The following is a 15905-nucleotide window of genomic DNA, read 5'->3' on the forward strand; positions in this document are numbered from 1 at the left end:
GTTGGTGACCCTCTTAATTGTAAACTATTTTTATTTAGATATTTTTTTCAAATTTATTTAAGCGTTTGTGGACTTGGGAACATTTGGTTTCTAGAATCTAGATTGAATATTGGATAATGGAATGTTAATAAGGAAATAAAGCCATTAATCCTTGCTAACCTACTGATTCTAATCATTTATCATGTCAGACTCACCATTCTTCAAGTTACCAGTTTATTTTGGTTCACCTCTATTTATAGAAATGGATGTAAGGTGCCTTGGAGTTTAGATTAATCTTCTCATTGTACAGATGCATAAACCACATCCTTAGAGGTGTCAGAGCTAAGAAATGGAAGAGTCTAGACTTGATCCCAGGTTTCTCAGAGTCATGCTTCTTCAGCCCATCGGCCCTTACTCTGCTGCTGTTTTTATTTTTATATATTTTTATTGATTTCAGAAAGGAAGGGAGAGGGAGAGATAGAAACATCAATGATGAGAGTCATTGATCCACTGCCTCCTGCACGCCCCCTACTGGGGATCGAGCTCCCAACTGGGGCATGTGCCCTTGACCAGAATTGAACCTTGGGACCCTTCAGTCCACAGGCTGATGCTCTATCCACTGAGCCAAACCAGCTAGGGCTACTGTTTTTAATACATAGTTGTAAAGTAGTTTTCAGATAGTCTTGGCTCTAGAGATCACAGAGTTACAGGAATGTGCCTCACATATGAATACACTTCAGTGGTTTACACAGAACTTTCACAGTAATGACCTCATATAACATGCATGCTTCCCAGAGTTACAGAAGGAATAAAATGGTGAAATGTGGCTGAACCTGGATCTCTTGACTCCAGGCCCAGTGTTCTTGCTAGTGTGCCTTCTCTGCTCGCTGGTTGTGGTAGGGGCAGGGAATACCAAAAGGGAAAATGAAAATCATGAAAAACAGAGCACAGGGCAACCCATTCAGGGTTCTGACTTACTGCTTTAGCAGAAAGTACGCTTTTTCCTGATAGTTGTTGAGTAGTGAGTTATTGATTGACATTCTCACTGATGATGCCCCAAGATAATTTCTGTCTTCCTATGATTGCATGGCTACGAAAATGTGTTACGTTGTATGGTGCTACCGCATTATCTCATTCGAGCCTTTCAGCAGCCTTGTGAGAAAGATAAGAAAATAGAAGCCATTAAAAAAAATAAGATCGCTATCCAAGGACCCACAGTAAAGAGGATAGCTGGGACTAAAACTGTTCCCCTCTTTCAGTCTTTGGTTTTATTTTCACCCTACATACTCTCTGTAGTTGAAAGTCTTTTTTCTCCACACAAAATCCTCCTGAGCTCCAGATGCAATGTTACTGCCAACTAAACATCTATACATGGTGCCTTTCAGCTGCGTCAGAACGCATGATGAAGACACAAGTATTACGGTCCTTGTTCATTCTGTCCCCAAACCTGCCCCTCACCGTCTTCCCTGCTGCCCCAGTCTGAACGCTAGATATTTTCGTGGATTCATCTGTCTGTTGCCTTTGTCCTACCTGTCCCCCACCATGACCTGACAGTTACCCCTGCTTGTTACTTCACGAGTCTGCTTGCCCTCCGCACCCCACTGTCATTACCTTAGAGCCAGCTCTCAATGTTTTACGCTTCGGTTACTGCCACAGCTACTAAACTGACCTCCCTGTCTCTGTGAGCCTCTGCTAGAGGGATCTCTTGAAGAAAAAGCTTCTGGTTGTGTGGCCCCTGGCTGAAAGTCTCTCAGATTCATCATCACCTGTGCATCGGGTGAAATGTGACCTCATTTCCCTTAGCGTGGCTCTGGATCAGTTTCTTGATAATTTCCTGACTTAGTTTCTATAAAGAAGTGTTAGAAATACTTGTATCCTCCTTATTGCCACAAAACACAAGCAAAAAGAAAGAAAATCAAAGCTTCTAAGAGCAAACATACTGTGTGGTTTCGGTGTAGTTGCACTGCGTCATTATCATCGTAGTGATGTGGACTCTGTTTTTAGTTTCTAGAGATGACCTTATTTCCAAGTTGGCTGAAGAAAATAAGGTAAGTTCTGAGGCTGGAGAATGCAGAGGTGTCTTTCCTCTCTTCACTAAGCGATAGTTCCTCACTCGTGTTGGTTTATAGTCCTGATTCTTCTAAAATCTTTATTTTTAAAAACCTTGGTGTGAGTTGCATATTCAGAACAATTGTCAACCAGATCTTTTATTGATCTTTTCTATTTTTTAAAGTTTCTATTTCATGTATTTCTGCTCTAATCTTAACTATTTCCTTCCATCTGTTTACTGTGGGCTTGTTTGTTCTTTTTCTCGTTCCTTTAGGTGTAGAATTATATTGTTTATTTGGGATTTTCTTGTTTCTTGAGGTAGGCCTGTATAGTTATGAACTTCTTTCTTAGAACTGCTTTTGCCACATCCTATAAATTTTGGAAAGTTGTGTTTTCATTTTCATTTGTTTCAAGATAGTTTTTTTAAATCTCGTTTGACTTCCTCTTTGATCTGTTGGTTGGTTAGTAGTGTGTTGTTTAGCTTCCACATATGAGTGTTTTTTTAAGTTTTCTCCCTGAAGTTGATTTCTAGTTTTATGCCCCTATGATCATAGAACATGCTTGAAATGACTTCAGTTTTTTTGGATGTATTGAGACTATTTTTGTGGCCTAATAATGATCTATCCTGGAAAATGTTCTATGTACGCTTGAAAAAAAAAATGTGTATTCTGCAGTTTTCAGATGAAATGTTCTATAAGTGTCTGTTAAGTTGATCTCGTCTAATGTAATATTTAAGGCCATTAATTTTTTGGTCTGGATCTATCCATTGATGTGAGTTGGGTATTAAAATTCTCTACTATTGTATTACTGTGGATTTCTTCCTTTACATCCACTATTAACTACTTTATATATTTAGGTGTTATTATATTGGGTGCATAGATATTTACAATCATTGTAACCTCGTTTTGGGTTGACTTTATAATTATGGATGTTCTTCTTTGACTTGTTTTACATTTTTTGTTTGAAAGTCTAATTACATTTTGTCTAATGTAATCAATGCTATTGCAGCTTTCTTTTCATTTCTGTTTGCATGGAATATCTCTTTCCATCTGTTCACTTGCAGTCTGTATGTGTCTTTCCATTTGCAGTGAGTCCCTTGTAAGTAGCAAATAGGTGAGTCATGATTTTCAGTCCATTCAGCTACACTGTGTCTTTTTGTTGGAGCATTTAATCCATTTACATTTAGAGTAATTAATGATAAGTATGTATATATTGCCATTTTGTTAATTGTTTTTGTTTTTTCATAGTTGTCTTCTGTTCCTTTCTTCTTGATCTCTTCCATATAATTTGCTGTTTTCATTTAGTGTTTTGTTTAGGTTCCTTCCTCTTTGTTCTTTGTGTATCTTGTAAGGTTTTGGGTTTGTGGTTACCATGAGGTATATGTATATCATTGTTATCTATAGCACTCCATTTTAATGTGATAGGTGTTTTAAGTTCATATACAGGGTGTCCCTAAAAATGTATACACACTGTAACATCTGATAGCTCAATTTTTAAAATGAAATGTATTTTAATGAACACTACCTTTATAATTATTCAAAGTATGTGTAGTCATTTTTTGGGACACCTTGTATATTCTATAAGGACTACATTTTTACTCCTCCTCTTCATGATTTATGTTATTGATGTCATAGTTTAGATTTTTATGTTGTGCAAACACAAAGTATGTAATTGTTGTTTGAGTTGAGTTTGATACTTTTATCTTTAAACCTTCATAGCAGCTTTTTAAGTGTCTGATTTGCTGTATTTATTGAATATTTAGCTTTTCCTGTGAAGTTTTTCTTTCTCATCTATTCTTATTTCTGGTTATGGCCTTTCCTTTTTTACTTAAAAAAGACCCTTTCACATTTCTTATAAAGCTGGTTTAATGGTAATGAAGTCCTTTAGTTTTTCTTGTCTGGGACAGAGCAGGTGTTTTGAGAGAGATGCATGTAATAGTAGATCATACATGTAAAAGAGAGAGAAAATGTTTTCTCCTATAGAATGTGCAGATGTCTCTCAACCAGGAACATGAGAAAAATGCATATTTGAGGTCTGAAATAATATCCCTTCATGAAGCAGCAGAGAAAGTACAGGTAAGTCTTCTCATTTCTCTAGTTTTTTAGATGTTACTTAATTCTGTTCAGTTAAGGAACCGAAAGCCAAGATTTATCCTGATTATATATTTTCATACCATTGCCATCATCCAAATTTTAATTTTCATAAGATCTACTTCATCTGTGAAATATTATCAAATTAACTACATTTCTCATTTCACTCTCCAAATTCCTATGACACATGAGTTTATGAGATATACTGCTAGGTCATGCACTAGTTCATACTTTGCCTTTGTTTGCTTTCTAATTTACTCTTTAAATAGTATATACCTTTCTTTCCTCTTATAAACTTACAAGCAGTTCAGTGTCAAGGGCTGTGTCTGATACTTTCTTTTATGCTCTGTAGCAAATAGCACAGTAGGTACCTCATAAATGCTGGCTGGATTTTGGAGGAGGTGTGCCCGTTTTCTATGGGATAGTAGTTCCAAATTTCACTGATTTTTTTACATATGTATGTGTATGGAGAAGAGTCACCAAATATGCAGGTAGACAAGTTCTCAGAGGGCCCTATGAGTTCTACAAATATACTCATTTTAGGAGTTTTATGAATTTTGCAGCAAGCTGGGTAAATAATAAATCTTGATTTTTCTTGGCTAATAGAGCTATAAAATTATAGAATTGTCAAATTAGAGTGGGGCCAAAGAAAGGCATTAAAATGAAAAAATTTTTAAAGAGGTTTTATATATACAGGGTGTTCCAAAAAATGAATACACACTTTAACAGCTGATAGCTCAATTTTGAAAATGTATCTTAATAAACACTACCTTTATAAGTATTCAAAGTGTGTATATATATTTTGGGGGGACACCCTATATATAAAATTTGTGTTTTTAAGCTAATTCAGTATCTTTGATCAGTTATGAATGAAACCCTATCCAATGACTTTCTGGAGCCTCAGCTTTTAATATTATTTCTAACACTCAGGTAGAGCAGAAAAGGGTGACACAGACTTTTCAAGAACAAAACTCACTGCTGGATGCAGCCCATGCCAGTATCACAAGTGAGCTGCAGAATCTTAAGAATGAGAAAACTCAACTCCAGGCACATCTGTAAGTCACTTGTGGACAACTTCTTATGCATCTGTTGTCCTTGCATTTGTACTTCTTATCTTGAATGGGAACCTTTAATTCTGCGTTTGCTGGGCCAGGCGCTGTGCCCTCAGGAACTAGTTCTGTGAGAACATGGTGACGACTGCTCTCAGGCGGCAGGTGTGGTCTCGAGAACATCAGTCTCTGCGGGAGACCTCTCATGCCGCTTTCCTGCCTCCTTGGTCTTTCCTGTAGCGACCACTTAATCCTCGAGCACAACCAGTGTCTCCAGAAGGCCCAGGATGCTGAGAAGAGGACAGCGGTGCAGAAGGAGCTGCTGGAATCAACTATCGCGAGACTGCGAGGGGAACTGGAAGCATCGCTGCACGAGAAGACCTCTCTGCTGGGCGAGAAGGAGAGCCTTCAGAGAGAGGTGGGTGGAGGCAGGTTTAGGCGGGCCCCTCGTGTTTTCAATTGTATCTTAAGTGTCAAAGACCAGAAAGACCACCCAGATGCAGTTGGTCACAGTTGCTCGTTAAATAAATATTTAGGTGGCTAATCTGTCTTTTAGCAAGTGAAATAGTCTGTGCCAAATAGAATATCCCCTTACGCAGCACTAGTGAAGCTAACTAATAGTCCACACACATCCTCGTGTTAGCTTAGGGGTCAGATTTTTAGAAATGGATCTCCCTGAGGGAGTGAATAATGTAGATTAGGGGGAACAGCCCTGTCTCCCTAGTTAGGAAGGACTAGCAGGGTCTGACATGCAGACGTGTCTTTCTAATTGCAGGGCTGTTTGTGACGTCTGCTTTGCCTCAGAGACTCCCTGAGTGGCCCCTTTTCTGAGGAGGTGCTATCTCGGCAGTGTAGGTATTCATTGCACGCAGGGTGCGTCTGCTGTAGTGGCGCCTGCCGCTGCTCCAACACTGACCCACTTCTCCTTCCCCCTTGGGCAGGTGAATAAAAATGAGCAAGAAAAAGCACAAGAAAAATGCAGTTTGGAAAAGGAATTGGCTAAATACAAGGTATTCCACGTTTTATTTCATCTTCTCCTGTATCACTGCCATCTGTATCAGTTCATCTTAATGACAAGATGGGCTATTGGGTTGCATACCAAGGCGCGGGGGCTGGAGAAGCCGGGAAGCTGCTGCGCTCCAAGCACTCAGTCCTGCAGCTCGTGGAGCAGGCTCCCAAGTGGGCGTCTGGTGTTCCCCAGGGAGTCATCACTGCCCCCCTCTGTCCACTGAGCAGCTTAGCCAGGAGGTCCCCTGAGCGGGGCTCATGGGCACGTGGGAGGCCAGGGTGACTGCTGGCCATGCTGTTTTTTGTTTTGTTCTGTTTGTTCTTTTTAAACTAACTTCGGCTTCCTAAGTACCGATTAGCACCTGCCACTTTATCTGCAAGGTCCCCTTTTCTGGGTTCTAACAAGATAGAATTGGCCAGAGAAACGAATACAATTATTATTAAAGTAAAAAAACAAAAAACACACCCAACAATCTTTAAAACATTGCTGCTTGCATTTCAGAATTTGAAGAGAGTTAAGGTTATGCATCACCGTTATCTAGAGAACTTATCTAGAGCGTCAGGAACTCGCCTACCCCAAGATTGTGTATATGATTGTGGCTTTAATTTGCATTTCTCCAGTGACTAATAATAGTGAGCATCTTTTCATCTGCTTATTCGCCATCCACAACTTGAATTGTCTCTTCAAATCTTTTAACCATGTTTAATTCAGTTGTTTGCTTTCTTACTATTGATTTTTCAGAGATTTTAAAAATGTAGTCTCATACTAATTCTTAAGAAAAAAATTACATTTATATATACATACAAATATTTTATCGGGTATATGTGTTATGTATATTTTCTTCCATTTTATGCCTTGTCTTCTCATGTTCTTTCAAAGAGCACTTTTATATTTTGGTGCTTAGTTTATCAATCTTTCAAATTCTTTGGATCATACTTTTTGTGTCATATCTAAGAAATTTAAACTAAGATCACAAAGATTTTCTTCTTTGTTCTTCTCTATAAGGCTTATAATCTTAGGTTTTACATGAAGTCTATGATCCTATTCAAATTAATTTTTGTATATCATTCAAGGTACGGTTCAGGTGCATGTTATTGTCAGGTGGATGTCTGATTGTTCTAGTACCTTGTATTATTGGGATATAATTATACTATAAATTCACCTTCTTAAATTATACAGTTCAGTGGTTAGTATATTCACAAGTTTATGCAAATATAACCGCTCTCTAATTCTAGAAGCTTTTTATGCAAAAAGAAACCCAGTACCCGTTAGCGGTTACTCCCTATTCACCCCTACCCCGGCCCTGGCAACTACTGATTTCCTTTCTGTCTCTGGCTTTATCTCTTCTGGACATTTCATATAAATGAAATGAATGTAGACCAGTATGTATATAATCTTTGGGGTCTGGCTGCTTTTCACTTAGCATGATGCTTTTGAGGTTTATCCATATTATAGCATATGTCAGTACTTGATTCTATAGATAGCTGAATAATATTCACTGTATGAATATACCATATTTTGTTATCCATTCTCAATTGATAAACATTCAAGCTGTTCTACTTTTCAGCTACTAAGAATAATACAATGAATAATGAATGTTTGTACAGTTTTTTGGTGAGCATATATTGTTAATTTTCTTTGGTATATTTTCCCCAGGAGTGAAACTACTGGGTCACGTGATAATTCTGTTTATCATTTTAAGAAACTGCCAAACTTTTACAAAGAGACTACCATTTTACAATCAGTCCCACCAGCAGTGTATGAGGATTCCAGTATCTCCACATCCTCATTTATACTTGTCATTGTCTGCTTTAAAAAAACACAAAAAGTATCACACAAACAGCAGTCACCATCCTCATAGCTCAGTTTTGTGTCAGCAAATGTTAAAGGATGTTCATGATTCCAAGATTTTCCAAGACTGGGCTCCCCAACGCTTACATGGGATGTACTTGCTTAAAAAAGGAAAATGTCTGGACATGCCTCAGTAGCTTTTGCCACTTACTGTATTGTTTCAAATTCCACAAGGCAAATTCCTTTGGCTCTCCAGTAGATGTATAGTGTAGGCTACTTATATAAACAACATTGCCGCATTTCCAAAATACTCTTTCAGTCCAGCTGTGATGAGCAGTTTGGGAAGCAACTCCTATGATAAATCAGAAGCAGTATTAAATAATGTAAGCATTCCTACTAAGGCCAGTCGGTTTTACTTGAATATTACAAAAATAAATTAAAATAAATTAAAAATTTATTCTACCCATCTTACTGGATGTGAAGTATCTCACATCCAGTTCTTTTCTTCTAATGGCTTAGTAATGTTTATTGTGTATATATTCAATTGACTCATGAACAACATGGGTTTGACTTGCCTGGGTACACTTATACATCAATATGAATTATTTCTCTATTTTATTTCGCTTTTTTTCAAAATTTTTCTCAACAGTATGTTGTAATTTTCAGCATATCAAATATTGAACATATGTTTTTAGATTTGCATCTAAGTATTTCATGGGTTTGGGTAATTATTCATATTTAAATGAATGCCAAGTATCAGAAGAACTTCCATTTCTAGTAAATGTAAACTGTGTAAATTTATAATAACTCTTCTGCTGAAGAATAGAAAAGTTGAAAAAACATAAAAGAAAAATCATTTTAAAAATCATCATAGCGCGATCGGATTGAAAATCCCCAGATATAAAGGTAGAGAACATGTTCATAAGATACTTTCTATTTTACAGTTGGAAATGTCATGTTTAAATAAGTTAATATTTTTGGATCTGGCATAAGGAGTCTGTGTATAGGTGGTAAATGGATTTCTTTTCTCCTTTTGTGTTTCAAAGGTAGACGTAAACACATTAACCCACAGCCTGCAGACTCTGGAGGAAAGGAATAAGGACCTGGCTGATCAGTTGGCTTATCTGGAGCTTCAGCAAGATGAGGCCGATTACCATGGGGTGGGTATAAAAAGGTCAGTCTTCAGTAGGAAGTAATGACTCATGAGTTTTTAAAGAGAGACCTGAGGTCAGGAGATGGGCTGGCTTTCTTTCTTTCTTTCTTTCTTTCTTTCTTTCTTTCTTTCTTTCTTTCTTTCTTTCTTTCTTTCTTTCTTTCTTTCTCACTCTCTCTGTCTTTCTCTCTCTCTGTCTTTCTCTCTCTTTCTTTCTCTCTCTCTCTCTCTCTCTCTCTCTCTCTCTCTCTCTCTCTCTGCTTACACAGATATCTATAATGCTGAAAAGCACAGAGATTGCTAATGTTTTAAAAACATCTGCTCTTCTATGAATTGTGAAGAATAAACTTGTATTTTCCCCATCTGACAGTTTCCTCCATTACATCATCAGTTGTAAGTTTGGTTTCTAAAAGCTATTTAACAAGGCCAGTGCATTACAAACACATGGCAAAGTTGTTAAAACATCTTCTCGCTGTGGTAAAGGGGATTTAAAGAGATGATTGGTCTGTGAAGAGCGAATATGTTTCCTATGTGCCTTTGAATACTTGAATACTGGAAATTTAATTATTGCTTCTACAACATGTAAATAAGCTTTGGAAATTCCATGGACGCCCTAACGTGAGTCTATCTTAATCTGAACTAAATTCTCTCAAACTGTGTCATAAGCTGCTCATTGCTTCAACTATGCAAAATTACAGCGTGAATGTAAGTCCTGTTACATTTTCATGGCTGTAGAGCCAGCCTGCCTGGGTTTTCCAGTCTTGGCTGAGATTCTTGATCCTGCTGCCTAACCTTCCTGAGCCTCAGTTTCTTAAATCTGTCAAAATGGGGATCATCATACTATTATTAGGAGGTTGAGGGTTGTTCAGGGGGTTACGTTAACACATGTAATGCATATATCAGACATCTAACATTTATTGAATTCTTGGTATCTGAATTGACCCCGGGTAAGAAGGCCTTGAGCTCCTATTGGAGCGACTAGAGGCACTGGCTAATTCCCGGGGTCTCTCGGGCCAGTCCTCCCTCCCCTGAGACTAAAGATTCCTCCCTGCCCTTGGTCTGTTGGCCAGGTCTCAGCGGGGCTTCTTCCCATTTCCTTTTGGCTTGGAAGACCGCCTCTCAGCCTGCGCCCACCCCGTGAGCAGGCCTGTGGCCTTACCTTATTCCTGACTTTGACAGATCTTGCCAGTGATTTTGGGCCAAGTTGATTCTTGCCTGCAGACCACACTTCTTGGTAAGGTCTCCCAGCGAGAGCCCACCACTCCAGCCTGCAGACCCGTGTCTGTCCACTTAGAATCTGCTCTGACCATGGCAGCTGGGAAGCTCTGCAGTTGGCTGTAGCAGGCTGAGGAATGAGGTCGAGATTTCAGGGTTATTTTTTAATCTTAACAATACTGTTAAACCTATTTCCATTCAGTGCTGGCAGTGTAATTTGTTCTTTGAGAGTTCACACTTGAAATTCTCCATAAAAGCTTTCTTGTAGTCTATCCTCTTATTGACACACTTGAGATGATACACAGGAAACCTCCGTGAGAAAAGATTTAAATGTGGGAAGGTGGCTATTCCTCATTTCAAGTTAAATGACTATCCTCCCTACCTTTCTTTTGGGTTCTAAACATTTCAAATAGTACCACCAGACAAAAATATAGGCCCCTGTGCAGCTAGAGCAGGAGTGGGCAAACTTTTCGACTCGAGGGCCACAATGGGTTCTTAAACTGGACCGGAGGGCCGGAACAAAAGCATGGATGGAGTGTTTGTGTGAAGTAATATAAATTCAAAGTAAACATCATTACATAAAAGGGTACGGTCTTTTTTTTTTTTAGTTTTATTCATTTCAAACGGGCTGGATCCGGCCCGCAGGCCGTAGTTTGCCCACGGCTGGGCTAGAGCATTAATGACTTGAAGTTAAACAAGAAGTGAATCTTAAAACAGGAAGATGTTCATCAGTGTACCATTGGCAGGTGTCAAAGTTGGTTCCATCTGCTGGGGACCCGTCATACTAGTTGTTAAATATTTTGAATAAGATCCTTCTTATAAAATAGCTTTGCCAAGATGCAGTATCTGCTGTTTTTATGTATTCTTCTAACAGCTTCGGCTAACTTTCACAGCTTACCTGGATTTTTAAAATGATTTCAGAAATCATTTTGTGGTTTTTTTGGCAACCTGCCTTTGAGACCTTAAGATAATTTGTTTGCTTCCTGCTTTCCCAGGAGTAAGCCTTTGTGTTTGAGTTACAGTGTATGTTCGAACCACTTGCATTTTTCTTTGTAACCTGTTTCTTAGGTGCTTTGCTCTGCATATTTAATAACCTTTATAGTATATTGCCTAGATTACTTAAGCAGCGGTTGCCTTCCACAACTCAGAATTGGAGCTGTTGACTCATTTAAGTGGTCTTTCTCTAATCTTTGGTCTTCCATTGATTCTCTTAAGTACAGGGCCTATTCAAATAATCTGCAAACAGTAATTTAAGTTACTGCTTTCACACTGATTTTCCTTTGACAACTGGTAACCATTTCTTTTTGTCATAAATTTTAATAAGTGACCATGTGTCCAATATCAGATTTTTTTTTTGCTTGGATAGTTTTCTCTTAATGCTTTAGCATTCTCTTTAGTGGCAAAAGAAAGTCTTTTGAAGGTGTATTTAAAATATTAATAGAATTTCGATATGCCTTTTGCCTAAAAGAGAAAATTTTATTGAAGAAAAAGGTGCTATTATTTTTTTAAATTCCTAGACACCTTTTAAAAGAGACCCAGACCATCTAAGTCAGCAGTTCTCAACCTGTGGGTCATGACTCCTTTGAGGGTCGAACGACCCTTTCACAGGGGTCGCCTAAGACCATCGGAAAACATATATAATTACATATTGTTTTTGTGATTAATCACTATGCTTTAATAATGTTCAATTTGGCCCGGACTGGTTTGGCTCAGTGGATTGAGCGTCGGCCTGCGGACTCAAGGGTCCCAGGTTCGATTCCTGTCAAGGCCACGTACTTTGGTTGTGGGCACATCCCCAGTAGGGGGTGTGCAGGAGGCAGCTGATCGATGTTTCTCTCTCATTGATGTTTCTAACTCTCTATTCCTCTCCCTTCATCTCTGTAAAAAATCAATAAAATATATTTAAAAAATACTGTTCAATTTGTAACAATGAAATTGGGGGTCACCACAACATGAGGAACTGTATTAAAGGGTCGCGGCATTAGGAAGGTTGAGAACCACTGATCTAAGTTATTCCATGAAAAGCCTTTCCACATTCCAAGAAAGCTGAGTGATTTTTGAGTGTTTAGTGTTTGCTCTAGTGGCATATTTTAGCTTAAATCTAGCCCGTGGTGTTTTTACACACTCTCCCTACACTCTACAGCAGTTTGGGGCGCATTGATTTATAGAACTTGGGACTGAATTTTAATAATCAGGGTTTTACAGTTATGGCTTAGCTATTTTTGCAGCATTACTAGCCATCCTTTCATTTATTTTTTACTGAAGATGTGGTTGAAGCATAATCCCAAACTATAATGTTTCATTCATGGAATGATTTTACATCAGAGTTTCTAAAATAGAAAAGTTTTGGTAAAGGAGGCCTGTATGTCTTCCACAGACAGAAAATTGATGATTAATTTCATGATAATACATTAGTATTCATCTTCTATTTTTTTGATGGCAGTCCACATTTCCCTTAGGTTATTTTGAAACCAATACTTTATTGGTGTGAATGCTTTTAAAAATCTTCCTTTGCCTTAGTGGTAGCAACACATAGAGATTTTTTAAAAAACTTTAAGAAACAATGTATGAATATGCATATTATACATGAATTAAATATTGCTTTGATAAGACAAATACTTAGATGGTCATAATAGTTAATAGCCCACTGACACCTAATATTCAGTATATGTTTTTGTATTGAATGTGTGTAATTTTAGAGTAGATGGTATACAAGGACTAATGACTCTTATGTTTGTTTGTTTGTTTTTAATCAAGTCTAGACTATCTAAAATGTCCTAATTCTTTTAGTGCAGGCAACAACCGAGGAGAAAACAAAATCTAGACTAGTATGCCCTCTTGTGCTATCATGAATATATTTTGAACAGAGGAAAATATGAGTTACATGTTATTAGATAGCAATCTAGTTTGAAGCGTGTCTCTTCTTTTACTTGGAAATAAGTGTGTTGGGTTCACAACACTTGAAATAAAGGGAAGTACAAAGTGATGGCTAAAGGATAGCTGTACCTGTCAGAGATGAAGAATTTCTCCTTGTAAATTAATATTCCTACACGTATGGTTTCATCATTATCAACTTGCCCAAAGTTGAATATAACACAAAAGTCTAAATTCTTTGGCTTTAAATGCTTAAAAGGTTCCCTGTTCTTTATTCACAAATAAAGCAAATGTAAGCCAGAAGTAGAGAATTATGTCAGTATTTCCCAGGACCTTAAACTCCAGATTCACTGCAGACGGTCTGTAGTTCAGTAGGCAGCTTGAATGATGGAGGATTTGCTTGTGTCTGTATTATTTCACAGTTGATTTGTGAAGATACTTTTCCCATCAGTGTTTCCTGTTACCAAAAAACAACACTGAAATTGATTATGGAGGGTGAGACTTCCCATGTTCACTAATATTGTTCCTAAAGTACCAAAAAGTCCCAAAATGTAATCAAAAGAAAACTATGTTATACTTATTTCCCTGCAGAGTTTGATGGAAAAAATGCCAGTATTAAATAGGCTGTTTGAATGATGAAAATATGTAATTTCACAAATGATAGAGCTTTCAGTAATGTTTGATCCAGATAACACCGTGTTCAGTGTTTGATCAAAACTGTTTTTCGATTCTGCCTTTAACTCTGACAGCGGAAGCCTCTCCTACAGTCCGAGGGCTGTGACCGTTTGCACATCCCGTTCTCTTCCAGGACTGTCTGAGCTCACACTGTGTCCCTGTAACCATGACACAGCCCCCACGTCTGGGCTGCGTCATGGCTACCGAGGAAGGACTGACGTCGCAAAAATAGAATTAATAAGTAAAGAAGTGCCCCTGGGACTCTTCAGGCACTCGCTTCCTTGTCTGCCTCCCAGCGTGTCGCAGAGCCGCACCTGGCTGTCTAGGGAAGGGGGAGAGGCAGCGGTAGCCAGTAAGTAGGAACCCCGGTTGCGTTGGTAGGAAAATGGTGAGGCGCAGATACTGTTTAAAAGGAAAATGATGGGTCCCTTGCATGCCTGGCGCACTGATCCGTGTCTGCTTGCTCCATCAGCTTGCCCGACAGAAGGTGGAAGATGTCTTGGGAAAAATTACTCAGAGTAAAAGTATACTGGCCTATGAAAAGGGAAAACTCCAGGTATGAGGTTTTATTTTCTGAATTTTGTTGTCTAACCTTTTAATGTTATCTGTCAGTCTAAATAGTGATGAATTTTGAGAGTACCTAGTCTGTCATTTACTAATTACATAACTTTGGATCAGTCTTTGAACCTCCCTAATTTTGTTACTGCATTAAAATCTAAGTGACTTCTATTTACGTACCTATACTGTAATGTTAAAATCTTAAATCTCGAAGCCAAAGGCCATTCTGTGAAGCTTTATTATAATTGTTTAATGCAAGGTCATTTACTGAGAATGTAGAAGGCTTGTGTTCTCTCTTTGCTGAATTTTTTCTAACTTTCCTAAAGAGAAATAACCCTGGAAATTGGTACTCTGAGGCACCAGAATAGATGAGTGAATGGGATGATACCACTCTTCCTTTGCAAAGGTTTTGTTTGTTTTGTTTTAATAAAGTTTTTATTGAACTATAACATATATACAGAAAAGTACACAGGTCACTGTCTGGTAAGTTTTCACAAAATAAAGCTACTCATGTGATCAGCACTCAGATCAGGAAATAGAACATTCCAGAACTCATTGCATAGCCTTTCCCAGTCACTATCTCCAAGAAAGGTAATTCCCATCCTCACTTCTGACACCTCAGATTAATGGTTCCTGTACTTGAACTTTAAATAATAATACAGTGTATATATTTTTGTATCTTGTTTCTTTCACCCATCACTGTAATTGAGAGCTTCATCTATGTTGTTTGTCGTAATACTTTGGCTTAAATTGCTGCTTGGTATTTTATTATATAAATACTAGAGGCCTAGTGCATGAAATTCATGCACTCGGGGGACCCTCAGCCTAGCCTGCACCCTCTCACAGTCCAAGAGCCCTCGGGGGATGTCCGACTAATGGCTTAGGCCCGCTCCTCAGCCGTCAGTTCGGACATCCTTAGTGCTGCCAAGGAGGTGGGAGAGGCTCCCACCACCGCTGCTGCGCTCGCAAGCCATGGGCCCGGCTTCTGTCTGAGCGGTGCTTCCCCTGTGGGAGTGTACTGACCACCGGGGGCAGCTCCTGCATTGAGAGTCTGCCCCTTGGTGGTCAGTGCGTGTCACAGCAACCAGTTGTTCAGTTAACCGGTTGTAATGGTCGCTTAGACTTTTATATATATAGATTCGCTTTTAAAAAGGAAAAAAATCTGTGCTATGCTGAAATTATCACAATTTCTTGAATGTATTTTCACACTTTGGCAGTTCAGGTTGTTTTTACTTGGATGCTCATTTCAAACTGTGAAAGGGCTAACATTGTAGGTATGTCCTGCTTCATTTCAAATGTACCATATGTAGTGAAGAAAAAAACCTAGAAAATGCATTGATTGCGTTAAATACTTGCCTTACAAAGCATATCCAAATAAGACTTCCTTTCCATCTCCCTTAGCTGTCTCAGAGTTTCCCTAGTGTTGTATGGAGTGCCCGCATCCATCTCCATCTGAGTATTTG

At 38.5% G+C, this 15905-nt stretch overlaps 1 protein-coding gene and 1 long non-coding RNA gene across 5 annotated transcripts in view; one reads left to right on the plus strand and one right to left on the minus strand.

The window, feature by feature from the left end:
* CCDC150 (coiled-coil domain containing 150) overlaps window positions 1-15905 on the plus strand; it is a 41530-nt gene that overhangs the window by 8292 nt on the left and 17333 nt on the right. For 3 of the 4 annotated variants that reach the window (XR_009453725.1, XM_059702638.1, XM_059702640.1), the window contains 7 exons: window positions 1984-2027; window positions 4011-4103; window positions 5049-5173; window positions 5408-5585; window positions 6109-6177; window positions 9014-9127; window positions 14357-14440. Coding sequence is in view for 3 of the 4 variants with exons in the window: in XM_059702638.1 (XP_059558621.1) it covers window positions 1984-2027; window positions 4011-4103; window positions 5049-5173; window positions 5408-5585; window positions 6109-6177; window positions 9014-9127; window positions 14357-14440 (707 nt within the window). In the remaining variant the exon portion in view is untranslated. The remainder of the gene's footprint in view (window positions 1-1983; window positions 2028-4010; window positions 4104-5048; window positions 5174-5407; window positions 5586-6108; window positions 6178-9013; window positions 9128-14356; window positions 14441-15905) is intronic. The other variant, XM_059702639.1, reaches the window with a different exon arrangement.
* Window positions 10124-15905, minus strand: part of LOC132238094 (uncharacterized) — a 32191-nt gene continuing 26409 nt past the window's right edge. The window contains exons 2-3 of the long non-coding RNA XR_009453727.1: window positions 13543-13666; window positions 10124-10465 (exon numbers count right to left, since the gene is read on the minus strand). This is a non-coding gene — a long non-coding RNA (uncharacterized LOC132238094). The remainder of the gene's footprint in view (window positions 10466-13542; window positions 13667-15905) is intronic.

Source organism: Myotis daubentonii, chromosome 7, assembly GCF_963259705.1.
Source record: "Myotis daubentonii chromosome 7, mMyoDau2.1, whole genome shotgun sequence".
In the NCBI taxonomy this organism is placed as follows: Eukaryota; Metazoa; Chordata; class Mammalia; order Chiroptera; family Vespertilionidae; genus Myotis; species Myotis daubentonii.